The 16,529-nt window shown below is 35.6% G+C and overlaps 1 protein-coding gene across 1 annotated transcript in view; it reads left to right on the top strand.

The window, feature by feature from the left end:
- Positions 1-15,245, top strand: part of LOC121863095 (putative polypeptide N-acetylgalactosaminyltransferase 9) — a 49,733-nt gene extending 34,488 nt beyond the window's left edge. Inside the window, 3 exon segments of the mRNA XM_042361593.1 lie at positions 3,846-3,956; positions 7,693-7,821; positions 8,961-15,245. Coding sequence (XP_042217527.1) covers positions 3,846-3,956; positions 7,693-7,821; positions 8,961-9,104 — 384 coding nt within the window. The 3' untranslated portion in view covers positions 9,105-15,245.
- Positions 15,246-16,529: the final 1,284 nt, after the last annotated feature.

The following is a 16,529-nucleotide window of genomic DNA, read 5'->3' as shown; positions in this document are numbered from 1 at the left end:
TAAATTTTGACAGTCCATACATTTGAATATTCACATTTTTATTAATTTTATAGAAGAAAAAATTGTTTCTTGCAAAAATTAGGTTTTTGGCCTGCTGTTCCTTGAAAATTATCTAATACTGTACAGTTTAGATATGACTGATTGCAGAGATACCTTGTGTCGCCAGTATTCAGAGCTCACAAACTTTCACATTCTGATTAATCGTGGTAATATTTTGCATTGAGCTACTGGTACTTGTAGCAGCTCACATTAGCTGATACTGACTTTCTTTTGTTCTGTTTACTTAATGTCTGCAATACTGCAATATTTGGCTGCTGCCCAACCAGTAAATGCAACTTGTGGCTTATTTAGTCCTCCTCCTTTATTCCAGTTCACTGAATCTAATCATAATTTATGATCAGCATTGATCTTGCTTCCACAGCATCAACAGAGAGACCATCTTGAGTGATGATTTGTCAAGCTTGAAATTGTGGCTTCTTGTTTGTGTAACATTAGACAGTGTTATGAAATTGGTCTGGTTTATTTTCAATCTTGTTCTTGATTTTAAATGTCTTTTGAGATGCTTTGCCATGTCCTGTTTAAAGAATTATTAGTCCTAATGCTTTCAGCCCATCTGGATATTCAAGGTTTTGAACTGTTTTTCAAGTGAGGTAATGTGTTTCCATGGACATGGTTTTCATGGTTGTATGTTTACAGTAGTGCAACTGGGTACATACAAGGGGTGTGTATAGTAGAGTGATTTTATGTCTTTGTGTTCATTGGTGCATTTGATGATTCCTTGAGCCTGGCTTCTTTAACTGTTCCTCCCATTTTGTATTGTTGCTGCTTTCAGAGATTGGTGAATTGTGATACCCAGCTCCTTTTTTTCTTTTCATATTTACTGATTTTTCATAACAAATAAAAAGCACAGGAAGAGACCAGACAGGTGTAGTTAATGGAGTTCCTGTGCTGTGGGTTATTGTAGTGTACGTGCAGACACTGTCACTTTGCACTATCAACTTACAGTACATTGGTTTTTAAAAAGTTCTTATAAATCTTGTTAGCTGAATGTAATGGCCTCTTCACAACCAACTTAAAATAAAACTTTGCATTGTCTTCAGATATTGTCTTGTGGCTCAAAATAATTTTGTAGGTTTCAGTGAAATAGAACACAAAACACTCAGAAATTCTTATAGTCATAAGTGTGCTCTCTTCTCTCCCATAGAGGATGAACATTGCCTGACAGTGGGGAAATGTGAAGTGGTTGTGGTTTTTGTAAAGTTAAACAAAACCTCGCTTGTCAGTATGGCCTTAGCCTATAATGATTAGGCACTGTGTGTCTGCCTCAAACTTTGATTTAAGTATCCTGACACTTGCCCCATAGTTATTGGATCAAAGGTCATGGTTATTGTTGCTGAAGTTAGAATTTTGATGAGTATGAGTTTCACAGGTCCCTTGTCCATGGGGAGAAGATATAATTACCACCATCAATCTGTATATGACTTCATTACTGTTGTTTAACTCTTTCTTCAGTGCTATTTTTCTGTTCCTTCTTTTCATCAGATTTATATTAATATCTTCTATGAAATTAGGAACATTACCATTTCAGAGTTTAGGCCCTTAGGTACAGTAACACTATTGATGGAGAACCAGTAGGAACAAAAATTTATCAATGACTTATTGTTTTTTGGTTTAGGTACTTTAACTGACTGGGTTATACAGCACTATCCACAAGAACTAGTTTTCCTCAACAGAGAACTTTGTGTTAATAAGCTCAATTCAGGTCACAGCGGTGCACATAACCTAGGCAGTTAAAAATGACCTGAAACAAGAATCAACCCATGACTCAAGTTGTGCTGCAGATGATGTTGCATGTGACTGCTGACTTTGGTGTGGTTATGGGCTGACAAATTGGCTTTCTAACACCAGTGGGTTTGTAGTGCACCACCACCTCCTTAATCTTTATTTCTCTGAATAATTGAAATTTATCACAAAGACATTTTCTCTTCAATCTTTTATTCTTTCTTTTTTGTTGGGATTCCTTCACTGAAAAACATATTTTACATTTAGTAATTTCTTGTTTTTCTTATCAATTAATTATCCACATTACTCCACATTTCTGTATAACTGATAGTGATTGTGTTGATAACTGACTCATGTATTTCTGTACATGTTCCATTGTTTATATACAGTTTTTAAAGGATTATCTTTCTCTATACTGTAAATTTTAACATAGGCAAAAAAACACCAAAGAGGAAGATAGGTTTGTATTGATTGAATGTGTTGAAATAAACTTGAGGTACTGTTTGTTCCTTCCTGTTCAAAGGTGACATTCACTTCTTAGACAAAATGACAAGAATAGTTGTTGATCTTTATAAGGCTTAACCATTAACTAAATGTAAATTGTATATTTCTCAAAGGTAAAAATGTAGTTGATTGTATATTTTAAATACTTTTATGTACTTGAGAACTATGTCATTACGACATCTAAGATTATCAATGCAGAATTTAAATTTACAGTGTTGAAGTATCACTAATTTTTTCAGTAAAACTTGCACACATTTATGACGAGCTCAAGCCCTTCACTCTTCAATATTCGTCTTTGTGATAACCTGTTGGCAGAAGCAGCAGTTATATAAATTCAACATTAGACATTATTCAAGCATTACTGATGATAATTTCCCAATTATCAAGTGCGACTTGAGGCATGTGTACAGTGAGTGAGTCAGCAATGAACCTCAGCCTCTCACCAGGTGGAGGTGGACAATGTACCTGTATCTGGCCACACCCTCAATAGTTTGGTGAATCGAGAAAATAGAAAGAATGGCTAAAAATTCTATCTTATGTTCTTTGTGAAGTAATCTACTGTACTGTATAGTTTTATCCAACCCCATTGAAAAATCATGTACAAAAATATCCAACTTTTGTCCTGGGGTGTGATGCCCTTAGAAGTTCTTCCTTCCAGTTATCAGTGAGGCCACACTACATAAAGTGCAAGTCAATCTGCTTCCTGCACTTTCATGTCAAAATTTAAGTTTTGGAAATTTAAAACAACTTTAGTTTATTTGATAAATAAGATATATCACCCCTTAAATACAGTATATTAAACTAAAGAAAAAATATGGTGTTAACTTTACCCATGTCCCACCCCCGTGTTGGGGACAACACTGGTGGTGACCAAGAGCATCATCTCAGTCTTTGCCTTCACTGTTCATAAGTATAGTGAATGTAATCATAGAAGGTTGTACTGTTAATATTAATAAATAAAATTACTTTATTTGTATGTGACAGGGATTAATGAACGGTCTGTACCACATAAAGGCTTTGTAGTACACTAAACGTTTGTTACTGTAAAAAAAATATTCGGCATTGAAAATCAAGGTGTTTACACTTTGGGTATTTCCCTGTAGACTGCAGTTATCTTTGGTTCTTTTTTGACTCTCAGTTTTTTATCTCTGGATTTCTTGTGCCCATTTCTGTATTTATTTTTGAGCACCAATCACCTTTGATTTCTTGTTTTCCACTATAATACACAATAACCAACCTTCATCTCTCCAGAGGACAGTACAGTATGATGATCAGATGAAATATTTTGAGACTCAGAAAGATTTGGCAATTCTTTTATGTGAATCTTGGATAGCAACAGAACTGAAGTTCACAAGCAACTAAACATTAGTTGTCTTCAGTGTTTCTAAAGTGGAAGGAGTTAAAAAAGAATTATCATAATGATTTTAAACTGATGAAAGAAAATATATTCTGTAACAGTATTTCAAACTGAGAAGGAACAAAGAATTATTTTTCTTAAAGGATATTTAAATTGGTAGGGATTAAAGACTGCCCCCGGGCTATGTCCTCCATGCTAACAGGTTCGCAACATGGGCGCAGGCGGGTCTACCTGCCTTCTCTCACCTGCACGCAGGGCTAACTTGCACAAAGCTGTGGGCCTCTACCCATGTCACAAGCAAGGGGGTAACCAGGTAAACTAGCCACAGTAGAGCAACTCATTAGCCGTGCAGTAGATTTACCGTACAGTACAGTAGTAGATCCTAGTCCCCTCGAAGACTCCGATAGCGGTCAGAGGATCCCATTTAGACCGAGTCACAAGGAACGAGAACATGAGATGATGGCAGACAACATCTGAAGGTTTGCATGTGCTATATTGCTTTGCTGGCTGTTTTGTTGGTATACATGCGTGCATGCCCCTCTAATACTCCTCGAGCTTCTCTGGATTAATTTGCTTGTGTTGCTCTTATTGATTTTCCAGAGGTGAGGTTGTGTAAAGATCTGGACTCCCTCTTTTCGTCTTTTGTTTGTTTGTATAATTTGTATAGACCACTGTTTCTAACTTTGTTCTGTATATAATTGGTTATTTATTAACAGACACAATTTTCAGCATATATATATATATATATATATATATATATATATATATATATATATATACGTATATATATATATATTAATTGTTTATACTGTATTGTGACATCAAACCCACATTAAAAAGAAAGGAACTCGAGTTTAATTTGGGTTTGATTCCACAAAATTGATATACATGTTCCTGTGAATCTCTCCAAGAATTACAACTATTGTACAAAATTTAGCTTGTACTAAATCTATGAGTGTTAAGATCTTTTTTACTCTTTTTATGTTCAGAAGTACCTTTCTTATCACATCATCTCTGTCGCAACACTTTTTTACTTTTGTGGACTAAAAGATTGTACTCCAAATTTCTTCACTACAGTCTTCCCTTATTTGATCATACAGTACAGGTACTCTTAAATTCCATTGACTTAGTGTCATCAACGAGAGAGACATCTGGCCTGTGTGTTCAGTTCTGTGTCTCGGTCATATTCTCTATATTTATCATCTTATAATTCTTTAATACTTTCTGAATCTTTATGTTCATGTTTTCAATTTAGATTATATAAATATTCTTAGCAAAGTAATGAGGGAATAAGTTGTATGTATCCATTATTATTATTATTACTCCTCTTTAACTCTTGTATGGAGTGGATCAAGAGGTACAGAAGTGGAAAGTATGGTAACAAAGGAGAGTCATACATGATGGGTGTAGAACGTGACAGGAAGGGCTAAGATTCAAGTGTTCATATCTATAATTTGCATACATAGTCACAAATGAACCTTTTATATAAGATACACTTGACATTTATTGTAGATCACAAAGTTGCAAGTCAATGATTAATATTCAAGATCAACATTTCTACAATATGAAAAAAAAATTACATAAACTTATTCTCTTACAACATTAGCAACCATGTAGAAGTTTTGATAGTAAAGCTTGATTTTTCCAAACAATAGACAAACTTGCTCTTACGACTGTAGCCACCCCCTCTCCTGTCCCCCGTACTTCAGTGTTGTTACGTTGTCATGACGTCTCTAGCCTTTCCTCGGTTCCTTGTTTCTGTAATCCTGATTTAGGGTTGACAGTGTTCCTGTTCTTTAATTGTTTCTATGACTTTGTCAGTGCTTGTTTGTCTTTGGTTTCTTGACGCTGCTTTATGGTGCTTATCAATTGTGTTTGTTAAAGATTCCCAAAAGTAACATCATTAGTCATTGAATGTGGGCCGGCAGTTATGTTGCTGTAGCTTGGTTAACTGTTGACAGTTGTGTTGCTGTACCCTGATTAACTGCTGTCAGTAATGTTGCTGTACCTTCATTGACTGTTGGCAGTAATGTTACTGTTACCTCACTGACTGTTGGCAGTTATGTTACTGTACCTCACTGACTGTTGGCAGTAATGTTGCACACTGCGTGGCAGTAATGTTTCTATACCCCTCACTGACGGTTGGCAGTATTACTGTATCACTGACTGTTGGCAGTAATGTTACTGTACCCTCACTGACTGTTGGCAGTAATGTTACTGTACCCTCACTGACTGTTGGCAGTAATGTTAGTGTACCCTCACTGACTGTTGGCAGTAATGTTACTGTTACCTCACTGACTGTTGGCAGTAATGTTAGTGTACCCTCACTGACTGTTGGCAGTTATGTTACTGTACCCTCAATGAATCTGGCAGTTATGCTGCTGTACCTTCCCTGTTCTCCTAACTCGCCTCCTACTGAGCCCTGCCTACAGCATGGTGGTTGTGGCAGTAGTAGTTAGTGTTGTCTGTGTCATGCAACAGATCCACAACTGGGGGCGGGTCAGTGTGTCGACTCTCCTGCCAAACCGGAGGATAACCACAAGCCAGTTGGGCTCTGGCCTTGCCATGGTCAAGGGGGCAACCAGGTAAGAGATTCTGATTGTGTCATTGGTTTTAGAAATTTTGCTCATTTTAAAGTAGGTACAGTACTGTGTTTTGTTGTTATTTTATATAGTAATTTATTAAAATATTATGAAGTATTGTTTTAGGTAATACTGTAGTTCGCAGTGTCAATCAATCAACTGTTTGAGAGAAAACAATGATTGTAATTGCAGGTTAAGGAATCTATTTTCCTGAAGGGAAATTAGAAACAATATATTGGCAACTGTATATGAGTTGAAAATTTCAGAAACACAGTTGGACAGTATAAAAAAGTAATCAAATCCATGTCCCTTTATAACATATTAGTGTGGAAATAGTGAATATGCCAATTTACATAAGAAGATTATTTCAACTTTTATATATACCAACACTTGGAATTTTTAAATTAGATTTTATTTTGTGTGTGTCTAGGACTTTCAAAACCAACTGGTACCTGGTCCTGGTTACTGGTACTTGCCTAAACTGGTAACTGGTCCTGGCTGAAGCATAGATATAACCCCAAAACTCACAGTCAGTCTTGTGAAGTATCTCCTGATTACTACCAGGTTCTTCCTAAGTTTAACTGTTAAAACCTTGATGGATATACTGTATGTAATGTACTTGAACCTATGAATCTGTATAAGAAAATGACCAACACTAGCACAGGATCAGATACACTCTAGATCCAGTGCCTGTCCAGTGTGTAACAGAGACACGACCCATTAACAGTCTCACCAGTGGCACAGAAGATAAACTTAAGTAAAATATAAAGGACAAAGTTCCAGAAAATTTGCTTCCCTATGTTTTGTTTATCACTCAATTAAGGTTCAAGTTCAGAGTAGAAGATTCAATTAGCATCAATAAGATGTCCCAGAATGTAACTTCCTTTTATTCTTCCACCTACTATCCCGGAACAAACGGGTATCAATATTAAACAGTAATTCCCTTATGATGACCGTGAATGCAACTTTATCTAAACTCGCCTTGATATAATATTTTGAACTGCAAGATTCATAACTGGAAAACAGTGACAGGTATAGTGCATGTCCTATTAAGTAACATGCATTCAGCTCCTCTTTGTATCTAGTGGAATGTGCAGAGATGTGAGTAGTATTCTTACTTATGAGGAAATGACTCACACACATAATAAATTTGTCTACTTCATATTAGGAATGTTAGACTTAAATAATAGTTGTGAGAGATACCGGTGCCTTTCTTATTATAATTGATTAAACTTGGAATTGATGTAGCTCCAAATACTTATAATACAATTTTATGCCCAAGATACATTTTGTAACTTGGGAGAGTACCGGGTAGACTATTAATTTTGACTTGATTTAAATCCAGATATTTCTAAATATTTTCATGCTCAAGAAATAATTGTATGAGTTAAGAAACATTTGTTCAAGTTAATGGTAAACATCAATACAGAGCAGTTGGCACCTACTAATATTTTTAACTTTTGGTAGTATTGGATGTTGAGTAAGGAGGGAGAAATCCGCCGCGATGAAGCGTGTATGGACTATGCTGGGTCTGACGTCATTCTGTATCCCTGCCACGGGTCTAAAGGCAACCAATACTGGGAGTACAGTCCAGAGGTGAGTGATTCATCAGTATTTTGAGGTATTATGTAACAGAGATATTCATTTTACTGTACACCCCTTGTATTAATTTAAGTGCAGAGACTTCAAAATGGTGAGAGCACACCAATATTATTCAAGATCATTGTACAGTACAGTATAATGGAATGACAGATCATCTTGTACACATAGAAAATAAGTTCACACATTTATATCAGTTGCATTGATTATGTTCTCATTGTTGACAAGAGAGCTAATGTTAGAGAAGGTGTGACAGGCTGGAAGACTGATCTGCTGGTCCATAGGATCCAGGGTTGTTAGTTTGTTGTTCTGCTCTTTGGTCCACTGGACTTTGGGTTGGCCTGGTCTAGTGGCTGGCCAACAATCAGGTCTGTTGGATGGTTCAGTGGCTAGGTGTCCAACTGAGGGATTACAGGAGGGGGAGAGATAAAAACATGAAAAAAAAAAGTAAAAAAAAAAAGGGAGAATGAAGTTGAGATTATAGTACATTGTTTAAAAAGAAGTCCTCTCAAGTTGACTGAGACATTAATGAAAGGAAGTAAAGGTGATGGAGGAAAAAATATAGATTTCAGGAAAATTGTTGTTAGAATCATTTCAGTGCAAATGGGGGAACTATCCAGGCCAGCATCAGAGAGGAGAAATTCATTTGTGTGTGAGTTTAAAGTGTAGTACTGTAGTTGTCATGTGTACTTGTGCTTGGTGCACTAAGAGAGGGTGAATGTCATAATTGATCCGTGTAGTAGAAGATATTGAATTGTCTGTATGACAGGATCATGAAACTTGAGGAGATAAAGAAATTTATTTCGACTTATGAATCAATTTGTCTATAGATATTCTCTTTTATATCCAGGCCTCAAAATTATACAAATTTTGTTAGTTTACCCAAATGTATAATGTATAATATTTGACCATTGTACAGTACTCCAGTTTCCTGCTGTACTAACACTGAACAAGGAAGGTTGTGACAAACAATAGACCAACTGTTTGAATGGCTAATAAGCTGATAAGTGGTGGAAATGACAAGTTAATATAAAACAGAACTGCAAGGTTAACACTAAAAGTCAAAAGACTTATATTTAGTTAGTAAGTTTCACAGTAAATTTTATCCCCCCTATTATCTGAGCTTTTATTTGCAGACAAGCCGTATTACACACGGCAGCAGCAAGAAGTGTCTTGCCATATCTCAGGACAGGAAGAAGCTGGTCATGGAGGACTGCAACTTGGCTGAGTCAAGACAAAAATGGAAATTTGAAAATTATGATCCTAGCAAAAAACTATGAAGTCTGGTCTGATTTTAAAGTAAACCTTGTTTTTGTTTGCATATTTTTCAAGTGCCTCTGTGTATTTCTTTTATATAATAATAAAAAAATAAGGGAAAGAATGCTAAGTTGAGTGATTTGTGAAGACTGAGTTTTGTGCTGGTTGATGAGGACTTATACCTTCATGGTTTTTCTTCCTTAGCAGCAGACATTATTTTTACCAGTTAATATCGCTGGTGATTACATATTTCAGTGTGCCCAATAGGTGACCGACTCTTCTTGTGCTGAGAAACAGTAAAGCTTATTGTAAACTGAAATAATTAACTTTACTGATAATGCACTTGCTGCATCCATCTGCTACAGTAGTTAGTAAAGGTTGTGATTAGAAGAATCTTCCTTTAGCTTTATATAGTGTAATTGGTCTTGAGTGATGACGCTGGAAATCACAGATACCTCGGTGGTGGAACTGTGGAGTGCGACTTATGAACAGCTAGTTTCAAAAATTATTATTTTTATACGAACTCGATGGTTAGATTTGCAATTATTGTTTGACGGTAGTTTAAATGTTGAGTTAAATTATGATCATGTGAATGGTGACATTGTACAGTGATTAATTTATGACTGAACAGACCGTGGAAATAATTAACGAATTAAAAAAAAATCGAAAAAATGAAGCTTATGACAAGTAGTTAAGAAAATATAGTGATTGGGACAAAAATATCGTAGTTTTAAGATCAGTTTCATATTTACTTAACATTTATAAAATATAATGAATTTTAAGGGCAAATATATATGTGTACAGTTCATAGACTGATACAGTGTTGCTGAAACTTGATGGAAGAATTGGTGTAGATGAGAGTGCAAGTTATTTTTTCTTAAGTCCAAATGGCATAAAATGATTTGTCCTGATGACTGTTTGTCATGTGTGCCTCTCATAACTTTGCCAGAGTATTTGAAACATTATCATTGATAGCTTAAATCAGTATGAGAAGAACTTATGAAATTACCCATTGCTCTTCAAAATGTACCTTACTCAAGCTATCAGTGACAGTGTTAAAATAAACTGAGTCATTGACCAATGGTATTATGAATGTGTCCTCAGTGTAAAGGAACTGAACCTTATTACTTAGAAATATGTAGTTACCTCATTAAGTTTGTTTTTCGTAACTCCAGTACTGGTTACTGAAGTTGTGGCCTCTTTTTTATATATTGGTGCTTGGGAACTACTAGGTGCCCCAGACATTTGGTCCCATAAGGTTTTAAACATTATGTCTGTAAATGTTGAAAATACATACATGATAACTGTTGGCCAATGTTGCTTCTTGTAAATGAGGTGTAAACATTGGCAAGTACTGAGAGATTCTAACGATTATAAGTCAATGGTAAATGACCTAAACATTTTCATTTCCGACTACAGTAATATCGATATCTCATCCTCCAAAAGAGTCAACATAGGTCTACAATTGTATGATGTGCACTTTGAGTATTTATTGACACATTGTTAATGCCCACTGGAGCTAGACATCTGGGCTACCCTGTACATCAGTATCTTAGGGATAAAAGGGCAATGATAGACCCAGGGGAACACAGTCATGCCCATTGGAATTCCTGATTATTCTTGTATTTCCAACTTCACATGCTTTTTATGCGATGGATACAGTATACTGGAGTGTTATCCTCAGTATATTGTGTATGATTTGTATCTGAATTATCCTTCAGTGTGTAAGGAAGTTGGAGAATATTTTCATGGTTTAGTAAGATGGCAGTAAACTGGTTGTAGGGTCCTTACCAGGGTATCTATAACAATTTGAAAATATAACACAATTCGGATTTTTAACTTTGTCATGAGTTAGTGTTTAAAGTTATATCTGAGGGAGCCAGTAGTGCACCCAGTCTATTGTTGAGAGTACTCAAGGGTGTACTGTAATGAACTGTACCAGGAAGGAATTGAATCCTCCACTTTATTTTGTGGTAATTTTTAAGACTTCAGGCTATGCGATGTGTCTTCTGTTTATGGGCCATGCAAACAGTGTCTTATATCACAAGGACCATGGAAACTGCCATTTTCTCATAATTCAGATATTCACCATGAGTATTTTGATTACTTGTTGAAATATTGTGTCAAAATACAGCCACTCACTTGAGCACGACTCCCCTGGATCTACCCTTGACTACATTATTAATGATTTTGTAATTATTCAGATGAATCATTATAAGAGTAATTAGTGCACAAACATATTGAGGCCATTTTCCACTATGTGGGAATACAAATGAAGAGAGAAAGAATGTTATGGGACACAAATTGAAGTTAGGATGTATTGTGACATATTTTATACTGGTTACATTGTCTATGATATTAGGCTCTACAGTACACTTTATTTTTCTCTCTCCCTCCCTGCCTCCCTCCTTGCTACAGTTAACTTATGTACATTCACTCACTTAAGTGCCAGTGTACCAAATTACATCAAGTACACTGGAAATTTGACCCTGTTAAATACACTGTTGAAAAAGTACCCAAAACCATTTCCTATATTATTGTTAACTTATTCCCATTACTTTTAGTTTTTTACTTTTATCCTCTTCACCACTGATCTGCTCGCCAGCCTCTTGGGCGATCAGTAACGTCTCTTACTTTTCCTTTTCTCTTATCATAGTTCCCCTTTGAAGAAACTTTTGGTTTCACTACTAGTTGCCAAATTTGGTTAAAGGTATTTTTACCAAACCTGTATCATTATTTTTTCCTCATTATTCTCTCAACTTTTGCAGAAACATTTGTTATGAGCTGCCACCCATTTATATCTCATCTAATTGTTCATTTTTTGCTTTAAGTCATTATGCTCTCTCATTTTATATCTATCATTTCATGACCTGTACATTATCAGACGCACAATATCCAGGTTTTATTTTTGATTCTTAGGATTAACGTCTGTCACTTCTTGCGGAGATGATGTTGACCTCTATACCACTGACGCTGACTCATTAATGTTCACAAATTTATAAGAACTACAAAAATTAATAGTTAAATATATAAAACTGTATAACTATAGGTAGTCTTTTTCTCCAGCTGTTTGTTGTACTTGGGATCATCTGGTTGTACAATAAATTATAAATAAAACTTTACCAAGAAAAGTCAGGTGACAAAAATGAAAATGGTAGAACTTATTTTCTTTTGCAACTTTAACAAAAGATTTTTTTTTTTTTTTAAGATTTAAGATAATCTGGTTTATACACTAGATATTGACAAGAAAATATACCATAATTAGTTGTATAGTCAGAGTTGAGTTGATTCAATAATAAGTTCATAAGGGAAAAACCTCATCTCTCTACATTTAGGAGTTTACAGAGTTGTTGTTGAAACTGGTACATGAAGCTGGGTAACCTGTGTTGTTTTATCTCTATGCTGTGGGTCTTCAGGTTACATACAGTACTGTACATGAACAATTTTAAGACAAGAAAATGTTCAGATAATATTTATACAACTCATAGACTTTGAAATTATTGCAATGTTTTAGATGTTTCATTTGAGACTTAATGCAATAAATTGCACAATTGGGGTACTTGATTATTGATTTATTTAGATGTCATGTTATTCAGTTAAATTTTGCAGTTTGGTTTTGCCTTTACCATAACAAAACTAATTGTACAATGCTGTTACATTCCAAATTATTATTGCCATTTCATGACTACATTCCATTGTCATTCCAAAGTAGTGCTATAGTATATATATCTATATATAATTATTGAATTGATAGTTTTCCAATATTGTTAAAATGTAAAAATATTTGACATATCAGTCATTATTTTGCCAATGTTGCCACTTTACATATCAGTCATTGATGAGGTGGATGCTTCTCAGCTGTTGTTAAGGCTGTGTCAACTGTGTAATCATATTGTAAATCATCAGGTAAATTGTTGCTTATATGCCAGTCTTCAAAAGTGGTTACCAGTAGTGTGTTAATTTCCTCCTTCATTGCTAGATGTCCCTCCATCTATTTACTGTACCATTTGCCACACACAAATGTAGTAGGTTGACAGACAGCCATTTCCAAAATCCGAATTCATCTTTTGCCTCGACACACACTCACATTGAACACCCAGCAGCAGAGATTAATTTTTGTATATAAATTCTGCTCACTGGTTTGGTTATCTCAGAAATGAAGGAGTTACTGGTATGATATACTGTACATATATTCCTAACTTCTATATTTTGTATTGGTTCTTGCTGCTATGACAGATGCACCCATTGTCCAGATACCCATTTGAATTACTCCGGAACTCTCTCGGCCGTAAGATAAATTGTTATTAAGGAAACATGCAGGTTCTTTGCATCTTTATATTACTAGATAGGCTTTAATGTCTACAATTCCTTATACAGTATACGTGAAATCTAATTTAAGATACAGCATTTTGTCTCTGGTATCTACATATATGTTTTCCCATTTTTGTAACCAGTCAAACTGCTTGAAACATATAACAATCAAGTTCTTTATGTATAATGAGTAATTACATATATTCTACATTTTTTTTTAATTAAACAGAAAAATCTTAACTAGAAATAAAACTTAAATTTTTACTATCACAAAATAATAAAAAAATTTAAATAGAATTATTGTAGATTAAGGTACAGTCGACCTGTTGGTGTAATGCTGTATTAGTTTACAATACATAATACATTAATTAAGTGCAGTAAGCATTTTGTAGCTGATTTGTCAATAGATAAAACAAAAAGAATATCCAACACATGATATAGATTTTTCCTGAATTGCTATCTATGAATTCTATCCTCCTGATTCTGAAGAAAAGTACACTTTTGTGCTGGATGAATCATGGGTTACTGAGACATTAAAGAATATGGGGGGGGTTAAGTGTTATAAAATGGGTGTAAAGAGAAACAGAATGGGTCTGAAACCATATATATACACACACACTTACTCACACATACTTTACCCATTATGTAAAAGAAATCCCTCACTTGTTTTTAGATAGTATAGACATAAACTTAAAAGCTCCTGAATAAATACCAGATTGTTATGTAGATTACTGTTGGGTGATAGTCTTAAACACACACACACACACACACATATATTCTCTCTCTCTCTCTCTCTCTCATGATGAATGATGTTAAGCAACTCTTTGTTTATCGTACATCATGACTCGAAGAACTGCGGTCAAACTATGTATCTGTCACCTAGAGAAAACAAAGAGGTACATCCCCAAAAGTTATCCATTATATAAATTTCCTTGTGTTTATGTTATTTATTTTACTCTTTGTGAAGGAGAACTTGGTTGATTATTTATGATTTCTATATAATAAAAACAGGAGTAGATTATCAAATATACAGTAATTCCATTTAAGTACAGGTACAGGTAGCAAAATACAGTATATGTTCAGTCACCACATGGTTTAATCTACAAGCATATGAGTTTGAGGACCTAGAAATTTTATATACCAGTATGTTAAGGTTAAATTATTTTCCATTAGTTTAGTTTCGAGACAAATTGAGAAAAACAAACCTTACTTCTGAATGAAAGGCATAAAGCAACTATTTATGGACATGCTGCTCAAATGTATTAGAATAAGAGTTTGGGCTCTCCTACTATTTATTCTTAGCAGTTAAATACAGGGTTCATTTTTTTCCTTTACTTGAGAACCCTAAATGATTACTAATGTATTTTAAGATGTGCAGTAAACAGGAACCTGAAAATCTGTAGGGGTAAAGTCTGAACATTATGAAAAACATCTAAGGTTCCTGGTAATTACACATCCTGGAATACAATAGTAATCATTTAGGGTTCTAGAATAAAATCAATTACCTTGTACAAGATTTTTTTTTTATTATTTACTTATGTATAAATTTAGTAAACGATGTACAGGTATATTGAAAATAATCCCCTGTATAAATATGAACATAATTTCATATGAACATACTGTATACATCAATATAATTATAAAAACTGTAGATTAGAACGAGTGAATGAAACGTGTAAAGTATTTCCAGAGTTGTGTGGTGCATTTGTTGTGTGTTAAATTGAATTAACCAATTGTTTTCCAGTGTGAAGGGATGACACTGTATGGCTGGGTAAATTGTTCTGCCCACAATACATTAAAACCCTACATGTGTGATTCCTCAAAGGGTGCCTTATTAAAACCATTCCTACTGATAACTGTATCAATCTCCTTTATACAGCACAGTCCTGTACAGGCACACCTCTCATAATGTGTGATGTGATGCAGTGTTACTCTTCGTCACTGATCGGCTCGTTACCCACTTGGGCGGTCAGTCACCTCTTTTACCAACTGCCCAAGTGGCTAACAAGCATCATGACAGGTATTTTTTTTTACTGTCTGCCTGATTGTGCAAAGTGCTTATCTCTGTTTTCCACATACTGTACTGCACTGTGTGTCACCCAGGAGAGGGACCCTATGATGTGTAGGAACATAAACCTTGCCAGCAGTAGGTATAGAAGCAAGTTAAAGCAGAAGAGGTTGCAGCAGGAAGAAAATAAGAGGAAATATTTTTTAAAGAAACAGGATAAAAAACAGTGCGAGGAAGTGGCATAAAAATCAAGAAAGACCAGAGGGCCTTCTAGCAACAAAAACCGAAGCATTTATTCTCCCTGAAAAAAATAGCTATGCAATTGGTGTAATTAATGGAATATTTAACATCCCTCCCCTAACACCTCACCTTCTTCACATTGTTTTTCACTTTTATAGTTTTCAATTTGTAGCCATAGACTAAATTAAGATAAATTTAAGTCAATCATTTTCTTTGGTAAAAGATTATGGGTCACCAGCCATGTTCGTGGTGACCTCATCAGATAGTGCTCCTCCTCCTCCTCCTGTGCTCCTCTCTACCCCCTCCCCCTGTGCTATTGTAGTGGATTTCTCCCCTACAAATGCTGATTGTCGCTGAGTAGCCGATCCCGCGAATTCCCAAGTGTATGCCTCGTGGTCTAGGTCAACCAGCGTCGCCTTACATGACGGAGGTCAACTACTAAGCCACGCCTACCTCCGCTATTTAAGACCTGACCTCGTGATGACTGCCCTCTTCTCCTAGCTACAGCCGCAGCAAGCAACACCACCTCCTCCGCCGCTGCCTGGCGGCCCTCGCTCCCACCGGCGAGCATGGTGACCCACAAGCTTGTTCTCCTCTGAGCATCCTCACCAACCAGCTCTCTCTACATCACGCTTGTAACCACACTGCCACTTCCCAGCGCCAAGCTGCATTGTACATCCAATACAACATGTATACAGAGAGCACATTGTGAGTTTCCTTTCTCCATATCATCCTGAGAGTGAACCCAGCAACCCGTACCCCACAAATGGTGACCCCGGAGTGACCACTCACACAGGATGGAGGAGAAACAGATCACGCTCCCAGTCTTCAAGCAACATGGAAGACTGGCTTATCCACCCAGAAGCAGCTCTTATCGGCTCTACAGCTA

This window comes from Homarus americanus, unplaced genomic scaffold (assembly GCF_018991925.1).
Source record: "Homarus americanus isolate GMGI-L3 unplaced genomic scaffold, GMGI_Hamer_2.0 scaffold54679, whole genome shotgun sequence".
NCBI classification, from domain to species: domain Eukaryota; kingdom Metazoa; phylum Arthropoda; class Malacostraca; order Decapoda; family Nephropidae; genus Homarus; species Homarus americanus.
This window is presented reverse-complemented; position numbering and strand designations above follow the sequence as displayed.